Source organism: Microtus oregoni, unplaced genomic scaffold (assembly GCF_018167655.1).
Source record: "Microtus oregoni isolate MIOR12 unplaced genomic scaffold, Mior012 000007F_ref0000211, whole genome shotgun sequence".
In the NCBI taxonomy this organism is placed as follows: Eukaryota; Metazoa; Chordata; class Mammalia; order Rodentia; family Cricetidae; genus Microtus; species Microtus oregoni.
Window position 1 is genome coordinate 53,198,846 of NW_024543066.1, and position 22,287 is coordinate 53,221,132.

At 45.1% G+C, this 22,287-nt stretch overlaps 1 protein-coding gene and 1 non-coding gene across 18 annotated transcripts in view; both read left to right on the top strand.

Moving 5' to 3' along the window:
• Positions 1 to 22,287, top strand: part of Gon4l (gon-4 like) — a 51,972-nt gene that overhangs the window by 1,633 nt on the left and 28,052 nt on the right. For 11 of the 17 annotated variants that reach the window (XM_041655269.1, XM_041655270.1, XM_041655279.1 and 8 more), the window contains exons 2-14: positions 145 to 663; positions 6,567 to 6,760; positions 7,396 to 7,470; positions 7,634 to 7,684; positions 8,374 to 8,424; positions 9,838 to 9,936; positions 11,201 to 11,320; positions 11,777 to 11,947; positions 13,299 to 13,491; positions 15,428 to 15,529; positions 16,008 to 16,048; positions 18,045 to 18,148; positions 22,086 to 22,284. In XM_041655269.1, the coding sequence (XP_041511203.1) occupies positions 171 to 663; positions 6,567 to 6,760; positions 7,396 to 7,470; positions 7,634 to 7,684; positions 8,374 to 8,424; positions 9,838 to 9,936; positions 11,201 to 11,320; positions 11,777 to 11,947; positions 13,299 to 13,491; positions 15,428 to 15,529; positions 16,008 to 16,048; positions 18,045 to 18,148; positions 22,086 to 22,284 (1,893 nt within the window). In that variant the 5' untranslated portion in view covers positions 145 to 170. Of the gene's footprint in view, positions 1 to 144; positions 664 to 6,566; positions 6,761 to 7,395; positions 7,471 to 7,633; positions 7,685 to 8,373; positions 8,425 to 9,837; positions 9,937 to 11,200; positions 11,321 to 11,776; positions 11,948 to 12,463; positions 12,525 to 13,298; positions 13,492 to 15,427; positions 15,530 to 16,007; positions 16,049 to 18,044; positions 18,149 to 22,085; positions 22,285 to 22,287 lie in introns of those variants that run through there. The other 6 variants (XM_041655272.1, XM_041655281.1, XM_041655283.1 and 3 more) reach the window with 4 other exon arrangements.
• Positions 12,738 to 12,899, top strand: LOC121451170. Its single transcript, XR_005974698.1, has one exon. It is a non-coding gene; the product is annotated as a U1 spliceosomal RNA (small nuclear RNA).

Genomic DNA, 22,287 nt, shown 5'->3' on the forward strand with positions numbered 1-22,287 from the left:
TCAGTTTCTCATCCTCCCTAAAAATCCTAGGCATTTGATGTGAAGGTTCATGATTGAACCTGGGGATCGTGAAATGATAGCTGAGCAGATGTCATTACTGTTAGTCCTACTGAGGTGACAAGGACTTGCCTTGTATCTTTTCAGGATGGACCAGAAGTGGAGCTTCTAAAATGGTGCCCTGTAAAAGGAGAAGAGCTGCAGTGACAGAGTCTGTGCAGCAGCCTGACGACTTAGACCTGGAGTCAGCTGCGAAGCCCGAACCCGGCCGGCTTAAAGACTTGGGGTCAGAGTCACCGTCCTGGGGTCAGCGTCAGGAGAGTTCAGGGTGCCCCGAGGTGCATTCCGTGCGTGATGGAGAGAGTCAGCTCAGCATGGAGGATCCGTCTCTCAGCTCTAAGATGCTCACCCAGCGTGGAAACTTACCGGTTCTGGAAGCCATTGATGTGGCCATCTCTCAGGAAATCACCCTTCCTTCTGTGGAGTCTTCTCATTCCCTTACTGTATACCTCGATAAAGGGAGACTCCAGGCCACGGCCTCAAGGAAAGCAAAGAAAATTGTCTTCCAGCCTGGGCAGGTTACCAGAGAAGACCGAGGAGATCATCCTGTCATTGAGGAGCCTCCTTTATTAGGAGAGCCTGGGGGAGAAGTCAAGGCAGAAGGAGGTAAGGGTGAGAGGTCTCGGTTGCTTTTTCCTTGCCCGTTTAGATTGAGTCACTCTGAAGTTCTAAATTCCAAAATGCTCCACCCTTTACTCTTGGAGTACAACCATGATGCTTTAAGTAGAAAATCCCACACCTGACCTCACGTGAGGGGCTGTGTCAGAATGCTGGCCTTCTTCAAATATTGTGTAAGACTGTCTTCAGATGATAGAAAGGCTGTGTATGAGAAATAAATGAGTTGGTATGCTTAAGCTTGGGTCCTATCTCTAGGATATCTCATGAATGTACGTCTTCGTATTGGACCCAGGCTTTTCAGATAAGGGACAGATATGTAACCTGTGCCACTTTGTTGTTTTCTTTTCCTTTTCTCTACACAGCCCTGGCTGTCCTGGAACTCACTATGGAGACCAGGCTGGGCCCTATCTCAGAGAGACCTACCTGCCTCTGCCTCCCAGTTGCTGGGGTTAAAGGTGTGCACCGCCACCCCTGGCTTGTCTCTGGTCTCTGTGGCACCTTTACAGAGAGATGTTCATGGAGGGGATTGCTGTGGTGTGGTCTTGCCACTAGGGCTGTTCGGGTCATTTAGCACGAGCAGTGCCCTTTTGGACTGGGTCAAGATGGTCTTTTCCTCTCCAATTCTCTGTTTTCTCTTCTAGCTACCCCCTCCCCATTTAAAAATTTGATGTTATTTTTGTTTCTCTTTTTTTAAAAAATATTTATTTATTTATTTATTATGTATACAATATTCTGTCTGTGTGTATGCTACAGGCCAGAAGAGGGCACCAGACCCCATTACAGATGGTTGTGAGCCACCATGTGGTTGCTGGGAATTGAACTCAGGACCTTTGGAAGGGGAGGCAATCCTCTTAACCTCTGAGCCATTTCTCCAGCCCTATTTTTGTTTCTCTTGAATGGGTATATATGTACCATGTGCATGCCTGGTGACTGTGGAGGCCAGAGGAGGTTATCAGAGCCTTTGGAACTGACATTAGGGATGGTTGTGAGCTGCCAAGTGCGTGCTGAGCATCAAACCTGGGTTCTCTGCACGAGCTACAAGTGGTCTTTATTTCTGAGCCATCTGTCTCCCCTCCCCCCCTTTTTAATGATTTATTTATTAATTGTGTATACAGCCTCTGCCTGGATGTATCCTTGTGGGCCAGAAGAGGGCACCATATCTCATTATAGAATGTTGTGAGCCACCATGTGGTTGGTGAGCTTTGAACTCAGGACCTCTGGAAGAGCAGTCAGTGCTCTTACCCTTTGAGTCATCTGTCAGCCCTCACTCCCCTTTTCTCTCTGAAGCTCTATTCTGCATATCTGGTGAGATGAGCTAGGACTACTCTGCTAATTGTGGAGGGGGCAGCGGCTTAAAGGAAGGTCGTGTTTTGAACATTGGGACAGGCTTTCCAGAGATGGAGAACCCTTTGAACTGAAGGGCCTGAAGGTTGTGGTCTGGCAGAGTGCTGGCATGGACACGGGGCTAGGTAAAGTTTAGATACACAAATAGAGAAGGATGGCGACACAGCATCTCGGAAGAATTAGGAAAAGGTCACTCCATGTGGCAGGTTAGGTTTTAGTTGTAAAGAGCATTAATTTTCATACTGGGCCTTTGTATTATTTCCAGTCGTAGCCCTTGTAATAAATAGGTAAGGAAAGTTAACACCATCTCTTACTTTGTTTGCAGTGTCGGAGATTGGTCTAAGGGTTCGTACATCCTAGGCAGGTACTCTAACTGAGTCACATCCCTGGCCTCCTGTTAATTTCTGTTTTGATAAAATTTCTTTTGCATTTTAGAGAGATCTTGTGGTACTTAATTTGTGTGTGTGTGTGTGTGTGTGTGTGTATATATATTTTGTTTTTGTTTTGATATATTTGTGTGTGTGTATATATGTTTTGTTTTTGTTTTGATATATATGTGTGTGTATACACACACACACACACACACACACACACACACACATATATATATAGGTTTGTTTTTGTTTTTGTTTTTCATGACAGGGTTTTTCTGTAGCTTTCAAGCCTGTCCTGGAATTAGCTCTTGTAGACCAGGCTGGTCTCGAATTCATAGAGATCCACCTGCCTCTGCCTCCCGAGTGCTGGGATTAAAGGCGTGCACCACCACTGCACAGCCCCTCTCAGTTTTTATTAATCATGCTGTAGAGATAAGTTTTTCCTGCTGTAGCTCAGGGTGGTCTGGAATTCACTGTTTAGTCTTGTCTGTCCTTCAACTAATAGCTTCTGCCTCTACCTTCTGAGTTCTAAGATTATGGTAACTCCATGTTGTGCCTGTGTTGGCCTTCAGTCCCAGAGTGCAAAGATGGAACAACAGAAAGCTTTGAATGCTGCGGGTGAGCATAAAGAGAGACTGCTCTCCTTGAGGCAAGTTTCTGTGAACCAGCCAAATGTTTTTTTTTTTTTTTAAAGTTTTATTTATTTTACATGCAGTGTTCTTTCAGCATGTATAGCTACATGCCAGAACAGTGCACCAGATCTCATTATAGATGGTTATGAGATAGCATGTGGTTTCTGGGATTGAACTCATCACCTTATGAAGAGCAGCCAGTGGTTTAAACCTCTGTGCCATCTTCTCAGCCCTTAATCAGCTCCATTTCCTTCCAGATTATAAAGAATACATGGGACTGGGTTGCCTCAGAGCAAACCTTTATTTGCATTAACAGCACACTCCTGTCACAAGCCTTTGTACACGGCAGTCAGTTCTTACAGCAGAGCTCCTAGCACAAGGCTTCTTAGCAGGGATCTGTGTCAATGGTCAAGCTAAAGATGAATCAGCCCTCTGGACTAGAGACAGCTTTTAGATAAGGTCAGTCCTCCAGTTCCAGTGACACTGTCCAGAGAAGGGCAGGTAGAGAGGCAGGAAGTTCTGCTGGAGTGCGGGAGCTCCCTGTTGCTGCTGGATTGAGATAATCTGCTAGGCCAGTGGAGCCTGCCACCTCTACCAGCCAGCTACAATCCCCCAACATGCTATTATACTTGATGGGGTGAATTTTATTTATTTTTAGTTTTCAGTAATTTCTGAAATATACATACTTAAGGTTTTGATTACCATATGTGAATTTGAAACCAGATTATAGAGTGAGGCACTTTAAGAAGCCCCGGGGAATATGTGACATACAGGTGAATAGTAGGGGATCTTCACATTTTCATGACCCTGGATTTGATCCTCAGTGGGGTGTGTGTTGTATAACTGAGATCACTCATAATAACAACTTTTTTTGTTTTTTGTTTTTTGAGACAGGGTTTCTCTGTGGCTTTGGAGCCTTTCCTGGAACTAGCTCTGTAGACTAGGCTGGCCTCGAACTCACAGAGATCCACCTGCCTCTGCTTCTGCCACCACCTCCCAGCAATAACAAGTATTTAAAATTATATTGTATACCATTTTTGTTTTCTCTCTTCTTTTAAATTGTTTTTATTTATTCTGCCATATGCCACCTAGTTATAAGGTAAAGTTTCTCTGTTAATCATATGAGTAGTCAGGGAGAAATTTTGTGAGTAGAAGTCAGGGTTTGAACTGCAGGTGAGGTTCAGCAACAGGATGCTGTTGTAGTGTCCATCCAGCCCTGCTCAGTTTCCAGCAGCCTGTTTCTTTGCAGTGCTGAGGATCCTGCTTAGGGCCTCCTGTATTCTGGGAATGCTCTGACTTGAGCTACAACCCCAGCTCTGCCTTGTTCCAGTCTTTGAGCTCTTTCAGCGGCTGGCTTTCTAGGCTTTGGTTTTACTTAAATGTGCAGCCTGGAGATGCTAGCTCCCAGGAATGCACCCAGAGTTGCATTAAGGAAACCTTCAAAGTAGACAGGAATTTTTATCTTAGGGTCTTTAGGAAAAGGGTCCCATGTTCTGAAGGTAACTTTCTTTATTACTGTATCTCGAATATTTTTGTCTATGAAGATTAGACTTTTTTCTGAGTGTAACAAGGAAACACATGCTTTCTGATGGTGACTTAAGAAAAAAGGGAATGAACACATGCTTTCCTGATGGTGACCTTGTCTTTTACTTTGTCTCTTGGCAACCTCTTTACATAGATACATCTCTACCTACAGTTCTGTCTCTTTCTGTACATACATCTCTACAGTTTGGTATCTTTCCCCAGTTACATCTGTTTTCTACAGAGCCACGGTTACATTTATTTTCACAGTTACGTTCTCCATACAGCTATGCAACTTCGCATTTTTTTTTTTTTTTTTTTTGAGACAGAGTTTCTCTGTAGCTTTGAATCTTGTCTTGGAACTAGCTCTTGTAGACCAGATTGGCCTCTAACTCACAGAGATCCACCTGACTCTGCCTCCAGAGTGCTGGGATTAAAGGCGTGTGCCACCACCACCTGGCTCACACTTCTTTACATAGTCACATCTCTCTCATCTCTCCACTCCTCCCTTGTACTTCTCTTTGTACATTCAGCTGAATCTTCCTACCAACACACACGCACGCACACACCCCTCTCACATTTCTCTCATAATGTCTGTACATCTTTCCTGCTGCTTCTCACAGCCAAAACCTCTGGACAAACATAAAGCACATTCTGAGAGTCACAGTAATGCTTGAGTGAACGGTAAGAAACAGGGTCAGGTGGTGGTAGCGCTTACCTTTAATCCCAGCACTTGGTTGGCAGAGAAAGGTGGATCTCTGTGAGTTCAAGGCCATTGTGGGCTTCAGAACAAGTACCAGGACTGACTCTAAAGCTACACAGAGAAATAGTGTGTCAAAAAAACCAAAAAAAAAAAAAAAAAAGCAGAACCGGTATTTCTCCACCTAGGTAGTTCCCAGTGACTGACCAGTGAGAATGGCTTGGCTGTTGGCTGTGCACGTATCTTCAAGTGGTCAGGATTCCCAGACAGAAAGTGACATTGAAATTCAGGGCAGTTAGTTTGCTGGTCCTTGATCATGCAGAGTATGTATAGAAAACCCATTGCAGCCGGGCGTTGGTGGCGCACGCCTTTAATCCCAGCACGCCTTTAATCCCAGCACGCCTTTAATCCCAGCACTCGGGAGGCAGCGGCAGGCAGTTCCAGGACAGGCTCCAAAGCCGCAGAGAAACCCTGCCTCTAAAAACCAAAAAAAAAAAAAAAAAAAAAAAAAAAAAAAAAGAAAACCCATTGCTGAGAAAGTTATCTTTACTAAAGTTGCTTCAAGCCTTATTCCCAAATATGCAATAAACACCTGGGAAATTGAATTAATAAATTCCTCTCTAGGGAAAATCAGATATCCTAGTATTATTATTTCTATTCATCAGAATTATATAGTTAAGCAGAAATCATCTCCATGACCATGCATAGCTATATGTATGCCCAATATATGGAATATTTTCATAAAAAAACATGCAAGCAGTGGCTAGAATACACATAGCTGTTTTTAGTGGCACATGAGAAAAATTACAGATAGAGACAAATAGTCATTTATAGTCAGTGACTCCACGGACTTCCCAAGTGGATTTCCCGTCAGAAAGTTTGACTCATCTGGGAGGTCTACTTGTTAAATACTAGTTGCCACCTGTTGTAAACTTTTAGTGTCCTCTGGCAATTTTTGTTCTGTTTTTTCAAGACAAGGTCTTGCTATTTATTTCTACATGTTCAGGAACTCACTCTGTAGAAAAGGCTGGCTTTGATCTCAGAGGTACACCTGTCTATGCCCCCCCCCCCCCCCCCCCCGCCGCCCCTGCAAGTGATGGCATTGAAGGTGTTCCCTACCATGCCCAGCTAAGTGTTAGCTATTATGACTAGTTCTGTAAAATGTTACCAAGGCTGTAATAAACCATCATTGTCACATCAATGTGTGTGGCTCTCAAAGTCAGACAGCAGGCAGGTTGGTTTCCTTCCACTGTTGGTTTGGGACGGAGTTCCTAGAGAAGTTGTTCTGGAGAGTCTGTGACGTTCTTGGTTCGTTTTCAGAAGAACAAGAGAGTGAAGAAAGTGATCAAAGGAAAAAAACCAAAAAGGGCACCAAGAGGAAACGAGATGGAAAAAGTCAAGAACAAGGGACGATGGCTCATGACCTGAAACTGGATGACATGCTCGATCGGACCTTAGAGGATGGTGCTAAGCAGCACAATCTGACTGCAGTCAATGTACGGAACATCCTGCACGTGAGTAGCCGTGGGCAGCTATGCAGTCAGCCTAGAAACTTCCCATTGAGAAGAAATAAGCAGACCTGTAAGTCCCCTGAGTCCTGCTATACGAATTGGCGATTTTGTTGGTTAAGTGTGACAAAATGTTTTACATCTAAGGATAGTTTTCTCTTTGCACTCACCACTAGTGAGGAGTCTGAACAGGTATTGAGAAGATGAACTACCTGCACCTCCTTCCACTGATTTGGTCAATAAGATTCCTAGTCGGAAAAACATCCATAGTAGTTGGTAGTGCTTTACACGTGTGAAGAATGCCTTGAGAGCTAGCAGAGTATTTGCTAGGCAAGCAGAACAGGCAAGATTAAAAAACACAAATGCCTTTATGTAATTCTCCTCTATGTCATACCTGTGTCTGCATATTTCTGTCCCAGTAACAGGAACTGAATGGGACCACTTGCTGCAACATTGTTTAAAGGCTTGCTTCTGCCTTCTTTATTTTTAGATGTTTTCTTGAGCTCAGTTTGAAGCTATTATTGAAGATCTAACTTCTGTTTATTCTCCACAAAGGTCTAGTGACACTTACATAGAGATGAATATTGTTCAGGTGACAAATCTTTTGTGGCATAAAGTGAGGTTTCATTTCTCTCCTCCAGGAAGTAATCACAAATGAACATGTTGTAGCCATGATGAAAGCTGCCATCAGTGAGACAGAAGACATGCCACTGTTTGTGAGTAGCCTCTTGTCACTCTTTCCATGCCATAGAAACTTTCCAATGTGGGAAGTCATGTAGCAGTTTGTAAACAACATGACACACCTCAGACTGGGAAAATCACATTGTAATTTTATTGGCTACTTTCTTTCTTTCTCTCTCTCTTTCTCTCCCTTCTTAGGAGCCTAAGATGACCCGCTCTAAACTGAAGGAAGTGGTGGAGAAAGGAGTGGTATGTGTTCTGAGTTTCTCTTTATCCTGGGGAATAGAAGCCTGTTTGCGGTTATTCATAGAGAAGAAAAATGTGCACAATTTTGGTCTGGGTTTTTTTTTTTTTTTTTTTTTTTTTCGAGGCAGGGTTTCTCTGTGGTTTTGGAGCCTGTCCTGGAACTAGCTCTTGTAGACCAGGCTGGTCTCGAACTCACAGAGATCTGCCTGCCTCTGCCTCCCAAGTGCTGGGATTAAAGGCGTGCGCCACCACCGCCCGGCTGGGTTTTGTTTTTGAAATCATTATGTGTGGGCTGGGACTCCTAGCTCAGAGTGAGAATGCTTACCTAATATACATGGGATTACAAGTATGAGCCACACTGCCCAGATTTTCGTGCTGTGCCCTGGCATGAATCAAGCACAAGCAGGTTACACCCTGGGCTACTGCTTTGTTTTCCTTTTCTGTATAATGTAGTTGTTACTGATGATGGTGGTGGCTTGGTCGAGGCAGGGTCACACACTATGACCCAAACTGACCTGGAATTTACTGTGTAGCCCAGGTTCCTCTCTCAGTCCTGCCAGTGCTGGGATCATAAGCCTCACCAATATAGTGAGGCCTGTAGACCACGGTAGCTGCTAAGTTCTGTGTGGGTCTTTCTGCTTATCAGAAAAGGAAAAGCAGTTACATGTTATTACTGATATTCTTTTTCATAGGTAATTCCAACGTGGAATATTTCACCAATTAAGAAAGCCGGTGAAATTAAGGTAAATGCAGAAGTCATTGTTACTCTTTTCCCAAAATACGTCATCAGTTTTGAAAGCTACTACTTCCTTTGTAGTCACTACTTTTAGACATGCTGGGGGGGGGGTTGTTTTTGTTTGGGCAGGCTTCTTTTTTTGTTACAGGTTTGGGTTTTTCCATTCCATTGTACCTCGGCTGCACCTCATGGAAGCATACAGACCTGCCTGTGTTGTTTAATGTGAAGGCACATTAGACTCAGAGAATTCTTTCTCCTCCTAGATATCTTTACTTTCTCTCCCAATGTGTGACTTGTGCTTTCACTCGCTCCCTCCCCACCTTCCCTCCCTCTTTCCCTCCCTCTCTGCCTCCCTCCCTCTTTCCTTCCCTCCCTCTCTTCTTTCCCTCCCTCTTTTCTTTCCCTCCCTCCCTCCCTCCCTCCCTCCTTCCCTCCTTCCCTCTCTTCTTTCCCTCCCTCTTTCCCTCCTCTCTGCCTCCCTCCCTCTTTCCCTCCCTCCCTCTCTTCTTTCCCTCCTTCTCTTCTTTCCCTTCCTCCCTCCTTCCCTCCCTCTCTCCCTCTTTCCCTCCCTCTCTGCCTCCCTCCCTCCTTCCCTCCCTCCCTCCCTCCCTCTCTCCCTCTCTTTCCCTCCCTCTCTGCCTCCCTCCCTCCTTCCCTCCTTCCCTCCCTCCCTCCCTCTCTTCTTTCCCTCCCTCCCTCCTTCCCTCCCTCTCTCCCTCTCTTCTTTCCCTCCCTCTTTCCCTCCCTCTCTTCTTTCCGTCCCTCCCTCCCTCCCTCTCTTCTTTCCCTCCCTCCCTCCCTCCCTCTCTTCTTTCCCTCCCTCCCTCTCTCTCTTCCTTCCCTCCCTCCCTCCCTCCCTCCCTCCTTCCCTCCCTCTCTCTCTTCTTTCCCTCCCTCTCGTCTTTCCCTTCCTCTCGTCTTTCCCTTCCTCCCTCCCTCTCTGTCTCCCTCCCTCCCTCCCTCCCTCCCTCCCTCCCTCTCTCTCTTCTTTCCCTCCCTTCCTCACTCTCTTCTTTCCCTCCCTCCCTCACTCTCTTCTTTCCCTCCCTCTCTCCCTCCTTCCCTGTCTCCCTCCCTGTCTCCCTCCCTCTCTTCTTTCCCTCCCTCTTTCCCTCCCTTCCTCTCTTCTATCCCTCCATTCCATCTGTCCTCTGCTGCTGTTGGAGCCCAGAACCCTATGCATGGTGAGCATGCGTTCTCCTCTGAGATTTCTAGTCTCCAGCCCTGTTCCAATTCTTTCTCTGTGTTATTTTATGTTTACTTGTTTTTGCATGGTGAGTGGTGGGAGCAACTATCATAGCATGTGAGAATTGGCTCTTTCCTTTTACCATCCTGGTCTTGAGGATTGAACTTGGTCATTGGGTTTGTGCCTCTAGCTGCTGAGCCCCCCCACCCCTGTTCTCCTGTGTTCCTATTGAAGCAGCCACCACAGTTCGTGGACATTCACCTTGAAGAAGATGACTCCTCAGATGAAGAGTACCAGCCAGATGAGGAAGAGGAAGATGAAACAGCAGAAGAGGTTTGTGAGTGTTCATTGTTACTGCAGAAAAAAATTGGGCTTGATAAAGACGGGCTTTGGTGACTTAGTTTTGTCACCCATTCTTTAGACATGATTGAGAAATGTTCTCTTTTCTAATGATGTCTTAGCTGGTAGGAATTCTTCTGCTCTTCAAACTCCTTATACATTTAAGCTTACATTATAAAAGTAACACATACAACACAAAGATGTGCTGTAATCTCAGCATTTAGGAAATACAGGTAGGAGGGATAGGAGTTCAAGTTTATCCTCAACTACACAGCTTGTTCTAGACTCTTTCTTAGAAACCAGCAGACGCCAGGTCCCACGCCTTTAATTTCAGCACTCAGAAGGCAGAGACAAGTGAATCTCTGTGACTTCAATTTTTAGCCTGGTCTACAGAGAAAGTTTCATGACAGCCAGGGCTGTTAACACAGCAAAACCGTGTCTCGAAAAACTGGAAAAAACCAAAGGTATCAGCAGACAAGTGTACCCTGGAACCCTGATGTCTTGATAGTTTTTTTGCTATTTTTCTTTGTAGTTCTGTTACCTAAATATATACCTCTATATGGTCTTGTTTAATTTTCCTTGTTCATGAACTTTATCTTTTCTATTTGAGTTTTTGAGAAAAGGTCTCAGTATGTAGCCATGGCTGCTTTGGGTCAGGCTAGCTTCAAACTCTTAGACATCCTCCTGCTTCTGCCACTGGAGTGTTGGGGATAAAGGTGTTTGGCACCATTGCTTGGTTAGTAACGCTTTTCAAAAGAAGTCTTCTTTTTTCCTTCTGTGTTTTGTTAATCCTTTACCCTTTGACAGTTTATGATGAAGATGAGGCTGCAGATATGGTCCCTTCCATCTTTTCCTCTTTAGGATATTAAGTCATTGAAAATCCATTTTCTTTCTACAATGTATATATTTATTGCATATACTGGATGTATTCTTTCTATGATATAATTATTTTACATGTTATATATTTGCACTTGTATGTATGTACATATATATATCTGTGTGGGTGGGTGTTCGTGTGTGCATGCCACAGTTTGCTTGTGGAGATCCTGGTAAGAGTTGATTCTTGCCTTCCACCATATGGGTCTTGGGAGTGGATGTCAGGTCATCAGGCTTGGTTGCATACACCTAGTCATCTGCTGTGCCATCCTGGCAGCCCAGATCCCAGTGACTGGTGTTTTGTGATTCATTCTGATGTGGCATTTCGTGCTGCGCACTGAGGTTGGGGCACACACGTGAGCGTGCACTGGGTTTGTTTTAGAGCTTATTGGAAAGTGATGTTGAAAGCACGGCTTCGTCTCCACGTGGAGTGAAGAGATCCAGACTGCAAGCGTCGTCTGAAGTGGCTGAGACAGATGAGGAGAGTGGCATGTTGTCAGAGGTAACCCGGCGTCAGACAAGAGAGACTTTAGACATACGTGTGAGAAGTGGCTGGTTTACCGTTGGTAATATCATTGTGGGCTGCCACCTTTTCAGAGTTCTCGGGAGAATGCACAGCTAAGAGATGACTGAGACCTAGTCTTGGTCACAGAAGTTTTCTAAGTTCTCATTAGGGGTCAAGTGTATGCAACCCTTGCTTAGAGTGCTGTCTTGAAAGCCAAGTAGTGTTCCGTTTCTCTCACTGAGATAGAATGAGACCTAACTAGTCAGAGCATGTGTTGTTGAGTTGACCATTCACCTGTCTCCATCTACAAAAGAGGAAAGAGGCCACCTTCCTGTTATTCCTTCTTCCTTCCTGTCTTACCTCCCTCCCTGCTTCCCTCCCTCCCTCCCTCCATCCCTCCGTCCCTTCCTCCCATCCATCCATCTATCCTAATACAGCATCCTTTTTGATCAGGTTGAGAAAGTCCCCACACCTGCTCTTAGGCACATCAGTGCTGAAGTAGTGCCCATGGGGCCCCCACCTCCTCCCAAACCAAAGCAGACCAGGGATAGTGCTTTCATGGAGAAGTTAAATGCAGTAGATGAGGAGCTGGCTTCGAGTCCTGTCTGCATGGATTCTTTTCAGGTAAGCATCGTGACTCTGAATTGCTGAGAAAAGAAATTATGGTATGTCCATAAGGCTGATTGCTACTGGTCAGTAAAAAGAAGTACTGACAGGTGCTGGGAAACTGCAGGGATGAACTTTGCACACATCACACATTATGTATGTGAGCACCCTGAAACAGTCTGAATGGACTCTGTGTAATGCCCTTATCTAAAATGTCCAGTACGTAGGAAATCCATATCCACGGAACATAGATTATTGGATCTCTTATGTGGATAATGAAGTTATTGTGGAATTGGTTATATCACATGATTTTGTGAATATATTAAAATGTAATTAATTATACCCATTAAAAACGTGAATGTATTATAAAATATATACGTATATTTTTAAACTCTTATAACTGTTCTTGAAATGTTCATTTTAAAACCCATAACTGGATGGGGCAGAAGGCTGAGCAGTTATAGTGTTGATGCATGGAGGACCTGTGTTTGGTCCCCAGACCCACGCTGTGGCTTAAACCACCTGTAACTTCAGTTGCAGAATATCCAACTCTGTTTTCTGTGGGCGTTGCGCACATGTGCTGCACATATAACAGGTAACACATAAACACACATTCATAAAATGAAAAATAAATCTTTTCTTTAAATTTTTGTTTTACATATATATGAGTGTTCTATCTGCAAGTGTACCTGCAGGCCTGACGGGGGCATCAGATCTCACTATAGTTGTTTGTGAGCAGCTAGTGGTCTTAGCCCCTGTTCCATATTTCCAGTCCATAAGAAATAAATAAAAACAAAATGAAATAAACATATTTACCTGTCAGGGGAGAACCCACGACCACACAGGTTGTTTCTTCGGGGCACAGCTCGTTATTGTACACCTGATGTGCTGACCCCTGAGATTCCCTAACATCGGGAAAGTTGACTGCATAATTTGTTCTAGTGGGGCAGGCACTATGCTGACAGTCTCCTCTGTAGAGAAACTTAAATATTTAATAAAAAAGATAGAAAATTATTTGAAAAAATAAAATCTACAAGAAATTAAAGTAGATTTTGAAGAAAGAAAATCCACATTGTTATGGATTTTGTTTGCTTCTTTTTGTTTATTGAGGCGGGGTCTCACGATACAGAGCCGGCTGTACTGGATCTCATTATGTTGACTAGCTTGGCTTTGAACACACAGAGATCTGCCTGTCCCCACCTCCCAAGTGCTGTGATTAAGAGTGTGGGCCACCGTACACAGCTGGGATGACAGTGACCTACAGTGTCTTGAGACAAGTAGATTTTTAAGGAGTGTTTGTTGTGGAGTGTGGAGAATTTGGAAGCATGACTTTGACCTTCTGGGTGCTTTTTCTTTCTACTTTGTCCAGCCGATGGAGGATAGTCTCATTGCATTCCGGACTCGGTCTAAGATGCCCCTGAAAGATGTTCCTCTGGGCCAACTCGAAGCTGAACTTGAGGCTCCAGATATCACCCCAGATATGTATGACCCAAATACAGCTGATGATGAGGACTGGAAGGTGTGGCTGGGGGGCCTCTTAAATGATGATGTGGAGAACGAGGGTGAGTGGTTTGTTTGCAGCTATGAGTTGCTCAGTTGGGGTAGAGACTCGTTACAGACTGGAAGCACTAATAGTGGGTTTGTTGCTAGGCGTGCTGGCTTAGACTTCTGCTTCAGCTGCTGGGGAAGTTGAGACAGGCCGGTGCTCTAAGACATGAGGCTAGCCTGGGGAACATAGCGACACTTGTCTCAAAGAAAAGAAAGAGACTAGAGGCTGAGATTCTACAGCTCAGTGGGAAAACATGTATGTAGTTAGCACTTGGCACCCCACACATACACATACATATACACAATAAAAAATACTTTAGAAGCAGGAAGGAAGTGTCGTTTCTATGACACTGAAGTGGGTCATACGGCAGACTTACCTGTTGGACGCATGTGGACATTGAGTGTTGTTTGGAGGAGCTGGAGCCTAGCTGAGAGGAGGGAGCAGGCAGGAGAACAAGTCAGCTGTGGAAAGTAACAGTTACAAAGTATTGGAGAATGACACCTAAAAGCCGGGGAAGGTGGGGTGTTTTTGACACAGGCCTGTAATATAAGGAGGATCCTAACCTGGGAGCTAGCCAGGGCCACGTAGTAACTTCTAGGTTGGCGTGGGTAACTTAATATGACCTGGTCTCAAAGAAAAGAAGGCAATAAAGCAAAGGTCATTGAGATGGCTCTGTGTAGAGATGATCACTGCCAAGCCCAATAACCCCAGTTCTTTTTTTTTTTGGTTTTCCGAGACAGGGTTTCTCTGTAGCTTTTGGAACCTGTCCTGGAACTAGCTCTTGTAGACCAGGCTGGCCTCGAACTCACAAAGATCCACCTGCCTCTGCCTCCTGAGTGCTGGGATTAAAGGCGTGCGCCACCACCGCCCGGCAATAACCCCAGTTCTGTCCCTATACCTCCCATGGTCATAGGAGAGAACCATCTTCTACAAGTTGTTCTCTGAGCCCCAGATGCATGCTGTCAAAGTCACTGTTCTATTGCTCTGACGAGACCATGACCAAGGCAACTTAGGAAAGAAAGCCTTTAATTGGACTTTGGTTTCACAGTTGTAGATGGTGAGTCTGTGGCCATCGTGGCAGAAATGGTGGTGATCAGGCAGGCACTGCACAGGGTTAATATTGGAGAGCTAATATCTTACGTGAAAATTGGAAGCAGAAGACTGGGCCTGGGGTACCTTTTGAAACCTTAAAGCTCACCCTTAAAGGGACACACTGGCTACAGTGAGGCCACAGCCCCTAAGCCTTCTTGGAAAGAGTTGCAGCAAGTGGGACCCGATCATTCAGATCTGTGAGGCAGGGTGGCCGTTCTCTTTCAAGCTCCCATACATGCCAAGGCTTCCACACATGCATGTACGTAAATAAGTCAATAAAATAAAAACTAATGTATGTGCTGTGTGGAAAGATTCTGTAACTCTTCTCTTTCCAGACGTGTAGGGTCAAGGGTGCGTTCTGGGCATGGTGGGACTGTGGTCCATGCCCACAATTGCCTAATTTAGGAAAAAAAACAAGGAAGCTGGGCGGTGGTGGTGCACACCTTTAATCCTAGCTCTTAGAAGGCAGGGGCAGGCGGATCTCTGTGAGTTTGAGGCCAGCCTGATCTACAAGAACTAGTTCCAGGACAGACTCCAGAGCCACAGAGAAACCCTGTCTCAAAAAACCAAAGGAAGTGAGAGCAAGAAACATAGACATGCAAGCACACACATTCACAGAGAGAGAGAGACAGAGACTTAGAGACCTTGTCTGGGAAAAAAGTAGGCAGAGTTTGTGCTGGGGCGTTCCTTTGATCCCGGTTCTCTGGAGGCAGAGGCAGTTGGAGCTCCATGAGCTCGAGGCCAGCCTGGTCCACAGAGCGACTTCCAGGACAGCCACAACAGTTACACAGTGATAACCCTGTCTTGAGAAACTTAAAGGAAAGAAAACAGAAAGTGTCTAACGTATTCCCCCCCAGATGAGGCAGATGATGACGATGATCCAGAATATAACTTCCTGGAAGACCTTGATGAACCAGACACAGAGGATTTCCGTACTGACAGGGCCGTGAGAATCACTAGTAAGTCAGTTTGTTCGTTATTGTCTTTTCCACATGTCTTTGTTTACTCTGGAGGTGTATTGGAAGTCTACGGTTCATTCAAATGTAGACAATGGATTTTCATTTGTTTATTTCTGTAAGTGTTTAAATGTAACACATATGCAGAAAGTTGCTATTGTAGATGCTGTGGTCCTGTGTTTGGCATTTGCTATTTGGCGAGGGTTGTATTATACTTTGAATACCAAAATGAATGTGGGTGTGGTCTCTGCAGCCTTGAGCTTAATAAGGGGATAGAAAGAGATGGGTGTATCTCAAGCATCTTGAAGAGGAAGTGAAGCAGGTTGGAGTTTCATAACTGCCTTTGAGATGCTGCTTGAAGGAGGAATGTGAGCATTTGCTCAGGCGCCTTGGAAGAACCAGCTATGGTATCACCCTGGAGGTCTTCCTTGCTACAGAATAAGACTAAGTTCTGCCAACATACTTCTTTGTCCTTTCACAGAAAAAGAAGTAAACGGGCTGATGGAAGAGCTGTTTGAAACGGTGAGTAACGATTTTTGAGTGAGTAGCTTGGTGAAATTCTTTAGTAAGCTCTGTCCTTTGATCTTAAGGATTTTCTCTTCAGCAGAAAGGTCTGCCTGTGTCAGAGCCGGCAAGGAGACGACGCAGGGAAATTCTGAGTGGCGTGCTCTTGATTATCTTCATGCGCTAAATGGTTTCCACGTGCTGTTCCTGAGCTGTTGTTGCAAACTGTCATTTGAACTCTGATCGTAGAGACTTCTTCCGTAACCTGTCTCTTGGGTTTAGGTTATTTTTCATTTGAAGCTGGGGTTTGTTTAGCCCAGCACAGTTTATACTCCATAGAGACTGGTGTGGGTGATTCCAAAGGGCAGGTAAATCTGTCTTTTAAAGATAGGTTGGATGTCTGGAGGCGATGGAAAGATGACTAAGCATTTATGAGTACTTGCTGCTTTTCCAGAGGATCCAAGTTCAGTTCCCAGGACAATCACTGTGAATGTAGCTTCAGAAGATCCAACACCCTCACCTCTCTCACTCACACACACACGTAGACACGAAAAGAAAAATAAATCTTAAAAAAAGGGGACAATTCTGGGCATTGGGGAGATGGCTGTGTTGGTTATATGTTTACATGAGGAACTGGGTATGAGAATCCCGGAACTCACATAAAAGCCCATGTGCTAGTGTGTGTCTGTAATCCCAGCTCTGGTGTGCAGAGAAGCTGGTCCCTTGAGCTCACGACAGACCCAATTTGAAAAGCAATTGAGGAGTGTGTTGGTTGTGTGGTGGGTAGAGGGCTATTGCTAGAGGCTGCTCGTTTGTTCCCCGCTGCCCAGCCCCAAAATAGTCACACAGAAACTATATTATTTACAATACGGTTTGGCCAGTATTTGAGCTTATCCCTAGGTAGCTCTTACATCTTGAATTAACCCATTTTTATTAATCTGTGTGTCGCCACGTGGCAGTAGGGTAAAGTTTCTGGCTGGCTGTCTCCTCTGGGCGGTGGCTACATGGCCTCTGTCTGACTCCGCCTACTCTCTCTCTAGATCTCTTGTAACCTGGCTTTACTCTGTTATGCTATTTCCTGAAAGCTGCTTCTTTATTAACCAATGCCAATAAAATATATTCACAGTATAAATCACTTCCCACATCACCTCTCCTTTTTTGTCTAAATAAAAAGGATGGTTTTAACTTTAATGTAGCAAGATTACATATGACAAAACAAGTATCAAGGAAGAAGTACAGCTACTTTATATCTACTTTATCTTTTATTACAACTAAGGAAAACTATAATTATTACTATCTATTTTTTAACTTTATCAAAGACCCCAGAAGGATATAATATTACCTAAGAAATGGGAAGTGCATTGTAAGCAACTTCCAAAACTCTAGAATTGACAGAGACATCTCGCAGCCTGGACAGTAACCCAGAGTTTTTCTGTAACGTCGTGGGCTTTTATTTTTAGCCTCCAGGCCCATAATATCCAGCAGACTTTCCATTAAGCAGGAAATCTGAAGATCTGTTTTTGTTTTTGTTTTTGTTTTCTGCATCCTGTAGAATGTCTGACAGACTCTTCCACGAAGCAGGAACTCTGGAGGACCGTCTCACCTTTTTTAGACAACTATAACAGTTCTATTTTTGTGGGTCCTGCATGTCCAGTTTATACAGCATACACAAGACTGCGTCTTGAGAGCAGTGGGACGTATCATTTCTTAATGTGAAATGTCTGTCTGTGCACCACATGCCTGGTACCTGTGAGGTCAGAAGAGGGCGTTGGATTGCCTGACTCCGGTGGCAGATGGTCGGTGCTGCCGTGTTGGTGCTGGAATTGAATCTGGGTCCTATGCAAGAACAAGTGGTCTTTTAACCCGGGATCCTACTCCCCACATAGGGTCTCTTTTGAATCCCAACATTATTAAAGCTCCTAAGTTCTCTAGTTTTATTTATTCTTGGTATCGCTAGAGAGACTTACATAGGGAGTGTTCCCTTGAGAAAACCCTCCTTTTCTTTTGCTCACAGTTCCAGGATGAAATGGGATTCTCCAATATGGAAGAAGATGGCCCAGAGGAAGAGGAGCGTGTGTCAGAGTCTCGGCCTAACTTCAACACCCCTCAAACCCTACGGTATGCTGCTGAGATGCAGAGTGAAGGGTGATGTGTTTCTGAAGAGGCTCGACAGTTTGTGGGTTTTGTCTTTGTCTTTTTGTTTTGTTTTGTTTTTAGAAACTATAGTTATTTTTCCCTCAGCCTCTTGTTTAGGGCGAGGAACCCTGGAGGTTAGTTAAGCAACCAGCAAAAACAGTCTCCCTGTTATGGGGCAGTGCAGCTACAGACAAAGCTGTATCTGTTTGGGAAGGGAGAAAAATCACAGCTGGCACTGAGAGCAGCTTTTCCATGCGAGTGGTGCTGGAAAGGTGTGCAGAGCTTCACACGGCCAGCCACAGAAACACCCACCACTGGCACGTATGCAGGTCCCTCGTGGGCATTGTTTGTCCTCTCTTCCAACTAGTGCCCCTGGGGGTTGATTGAGCAAATCCCTAAATACCTGCTCTGCTGGAGCAGGAGCCAGAAACACGCCCTTTGTATAAAGTTACTGAAAAGTGGTAAGGAGGGATCTGTGATTACTTCCTGCTCACATTGGGGCATAGATGGGGGCACAGAGTGCTGGCATGCTAGCCAAGGCCAGGAAGTGCAGGCGGGCAGTTTCAGTTGCTGTCCAGGCTGTGCAGGACTTTCTGGGGTTTGGGAAGTACAGGCCTAGTTGTAGCATTTGCAGAGTCTGGATTGCCTGGAGCAAGATCCTTAGGAGCCCTGCAGATGCAGATTCTGAGGGAATCTGGAGCTGGCCAGTTGGCGGCACAGTGTGTAGATGGTTTGATATCTGGAACAAATGGACTAGAGAGGAGGAGTTGATAAAGTTAAGGAGTTTAAAGGAAATTTTTTCCCCAGGGTGTACATTTGAAACTTCAGGCCTCCAACCTTAGATGTTAGGAAAGAGAAGTCCGAAGACCGACGGAGAAAGTTTTTACTCTTAAAAATAGGCTGTGTGGTGCTGGAGAGATGATGGCTCAGAGGTTAAGAGCATTGCCTGCTCTTCCACAAGTCCTGAGTTCAATTCCCAGCAACCACATGGTGGCTCACAGCCATCTGTAATGAGGTCTGGTGCCCTCTTCTGGCCTGCAGGATACACACAGAGAGAATACTCTATACATAATAAATAAATATTTAAAAAAAAAAAAAAGAATAGGCTATGGGGTGCTGGAGAGATAATGGCTCAGAGGTTAAGAGCATTGCCTCTCTTTCGAAGGTCCTGAGTTCAATTCCCAGCAACCATATGGTGGCTCACAACCATCTGTAATGAAGTCTGGTGCCCTCTTCTGGCCTTCAGGCATACACACAGAATATTGTCTACGTAATAAATAAATAAATAAATATTAAAACATAATAGGCTGCGGTAATCTCGCAAGCTGGGCAGTGGTGGCGCACTCCTTTAATCCCAGCCCTGGGGAGGCAGAGGCAGGCTCTGGGTGAGCTCCATCTTGTTCACAGCCTGGCTTCTGAAAGTTGGCTGGGCCCAGCACAGTTTCCACTTCACTTCTCCTCTGCTCTTATCACCTGCCACTCGGATGTCACCATAGCTGAGGCACCTTTGGAAGACTTTCTCTTTGGGGTCATTTTTACCCTAGGGATTGCTCCTCAAGATGGATCTTTCCAGGTTTGAGGTTTCCTTTCATGTCCTGGAAAGAGCTCGTCTTTTGCTTTCCTTTTGTTCCATTCTCCCCTCATGGTGCTGTAGGTCAGCTGTAGATCCGCTAGAGCCTCCCTAGCGTGGACAGGTTGTGCTCCACCACGGAGCTCAGTGCAGCCACTACAGCCCCTCTCAGTCCCTGGCCCCTGCAGACACAACCTGTTTCTTGATGTTGCTGTGGACACAGTCCTGTCTGTCTTTGCTCCATAAATTTGCCCTCCAAACTTACCACTCTCACGCCTAGTTTACTGAGTAATGTCTTTCCTTCCTCTATTGTCTTCCAGTCCCTAATATTTGGGGGGACCTTACCTGTTAGTTTCCAGTCGTGCCTGAAGGCTTGTGTGTGTCAACCTTTTAGGGAGTAATCTTCCTCCTCTTGCTTGTTTCCAGAGTAAATGGTGAGTTAAATTACTCAGTTTCTCTGCTCACCCAGCACTCAAGCGAGATCCGTTCATCTGCCTGCATATCTCACAGTTTCAAGAGGTGGTCTGAAAAACTCTTTTGCTAGGTCTTTCCTGGGGCTAGAGAGATGGCTCCGGGCTTGGGAACACTGGCTGTTCTTCTTGAAGATGTGCGTTCAATAGCCAGGCAACACAATTGGTTCTCACAACCGTCTGTAACTGGAGTTCCTTGCATCTGATGCCCTCCTCTGACCCCCTCAGGCATGATGCCCTTGTGTTGTGTGACAGACTTCACATTGTAATTACCCACATGTGTCTAATCACCTGCATGGGGAGCTCAGGCCAGACCAAAGGAGAGATCTGACCAGCAAAGTCCAACTTGGTGAACCGAAGAGTTTTATTGTGGTTAATCGCAGAAGAATTGACTCAGAGGGAGCTGTATCACCCCAAACTCACCCCATCATGGGTCACAGCTCGCCAGATCTGGAAACCTGGAGCACACTGCAGGCAGCTCAGCACTTTGGAGGGTCCTTCCTGGGTGGCTCAGTTGATCTGAACCTCTTCCAGGCTGCTCTGCTTCCAGGTTTCTGCTTCTCCTGGGATGCTTGGATGATCTCTGCTTCTTGTTTGCAGCGTGACATATGTGAGAGGGATGCCCAGCAGTCGCTATTGTTACTCCTAGGAAGGAGTGGCCTCGTGAAAATGGTCCTGAAGCTATCTTGAGTATTTTACTTCCGGTCCTGGAAGGTTGCCTGCAATGGGGGCTGTTTCAGGCTTGGAGAAAACTGGTACACAACAATGGCACACAGACATACATGCGGGAAAACACTCATACATGGGAAATGAAAGTAAATAAACCTGATCTCTGTAAGTTCGAGGCCAGTCTGGTCTATGGTCAGTTGTAGGCTGCGCATTTCTGGTCAGGGTGCGCGGTTCTGGTCAGGCAGCATCAGAAAGGAGTTTGAATGTGTGAAAGAGGATGTTTGCACTGAGGTAGTCTAGTTCTGTTTGAACTAGGAACTCTTTCTCCTCATCTAATCTGCCCTGGATTTTAGCATATTGCTTTCTTATTTCATTGTAGAAAGGCTTTGGCAGACTTTTGGGGTTTTGTTTTTGGTGTTAGGATTCAAACCCAGAACTCACATTTATAACGCGGAAATGAATGGAGGGTAGCCGGAATGGAACGGGCTGGGGTAGCTGGTAAGAGAGACACTAAATGGTGTAATTTGTAAGGTTCTCTGTCACCTTGGGTAGAAGGCACAGCGTATGTGTTGCTATAGTGCAGGGATGATGAGGTCCAGCTGCCTGTGGCATTGCTTGTCTATTTCAGTTCAGTTTCCTCTCTCTCTATGTTGTATAGACAAGCTAGTGTATCAAAAGAAGGTGGAAGATAATTGAAAGTCTCCTTTGGCATAGCTAGAGATTGACCCCAGGGCTTCAAGCATTCTAGCCGTGTGTTCTACCATTTAACTATGCTCTGGGACCAGAATTATTTCATCTGAATACAATCCTAACAGTCTGAGGAAAACCTTTGATAAAGGAGCATGGACCCTGGGTTATAGTGAGATTAAGGGATCAAAAATAAACAGACATAGGCTGGAGAACTGACTCAGTGGCTGAGAGCATTGGCTATTCTTTCTGAGAACCCAGGTTCCATTTCCAGCTCCCTCTTGGCAGCTGAGAACTGTCTGTAACTCCAGTTACAGGGCATCTGACACCCTCACACAGACACACATGCAGGGAAGACACTAATGCACATAAAAAGAAATTAAAAAACCTTAAAAAAATAAAGTTTTTTTTTTTTTTTAAAAGAAGATGAACATTGTTCAGCTTGGATAAAACGTCACTACTTGCAGTTTAATGTGCCATGCACCTAGGACCGTTCACAGATTTCTTTGCTTGTTGGGAATAGGTTTGAGGAACCATTGGCCAACTTGTTAAATGAACGCCATCGGACGGTGAAAGAGCTGCTTGAACAGCTGAAAATGAAAAAATCTTCATCCAGACCACAGCCTGAAGTGGAGAAGCTTAAACCTCAGACGGAGACAGTCCATCAGACTCTGGTTCTAGACCCAGCACAGAGGAGCAGGCTTCAGCAGCAGATGCAGCAGGCA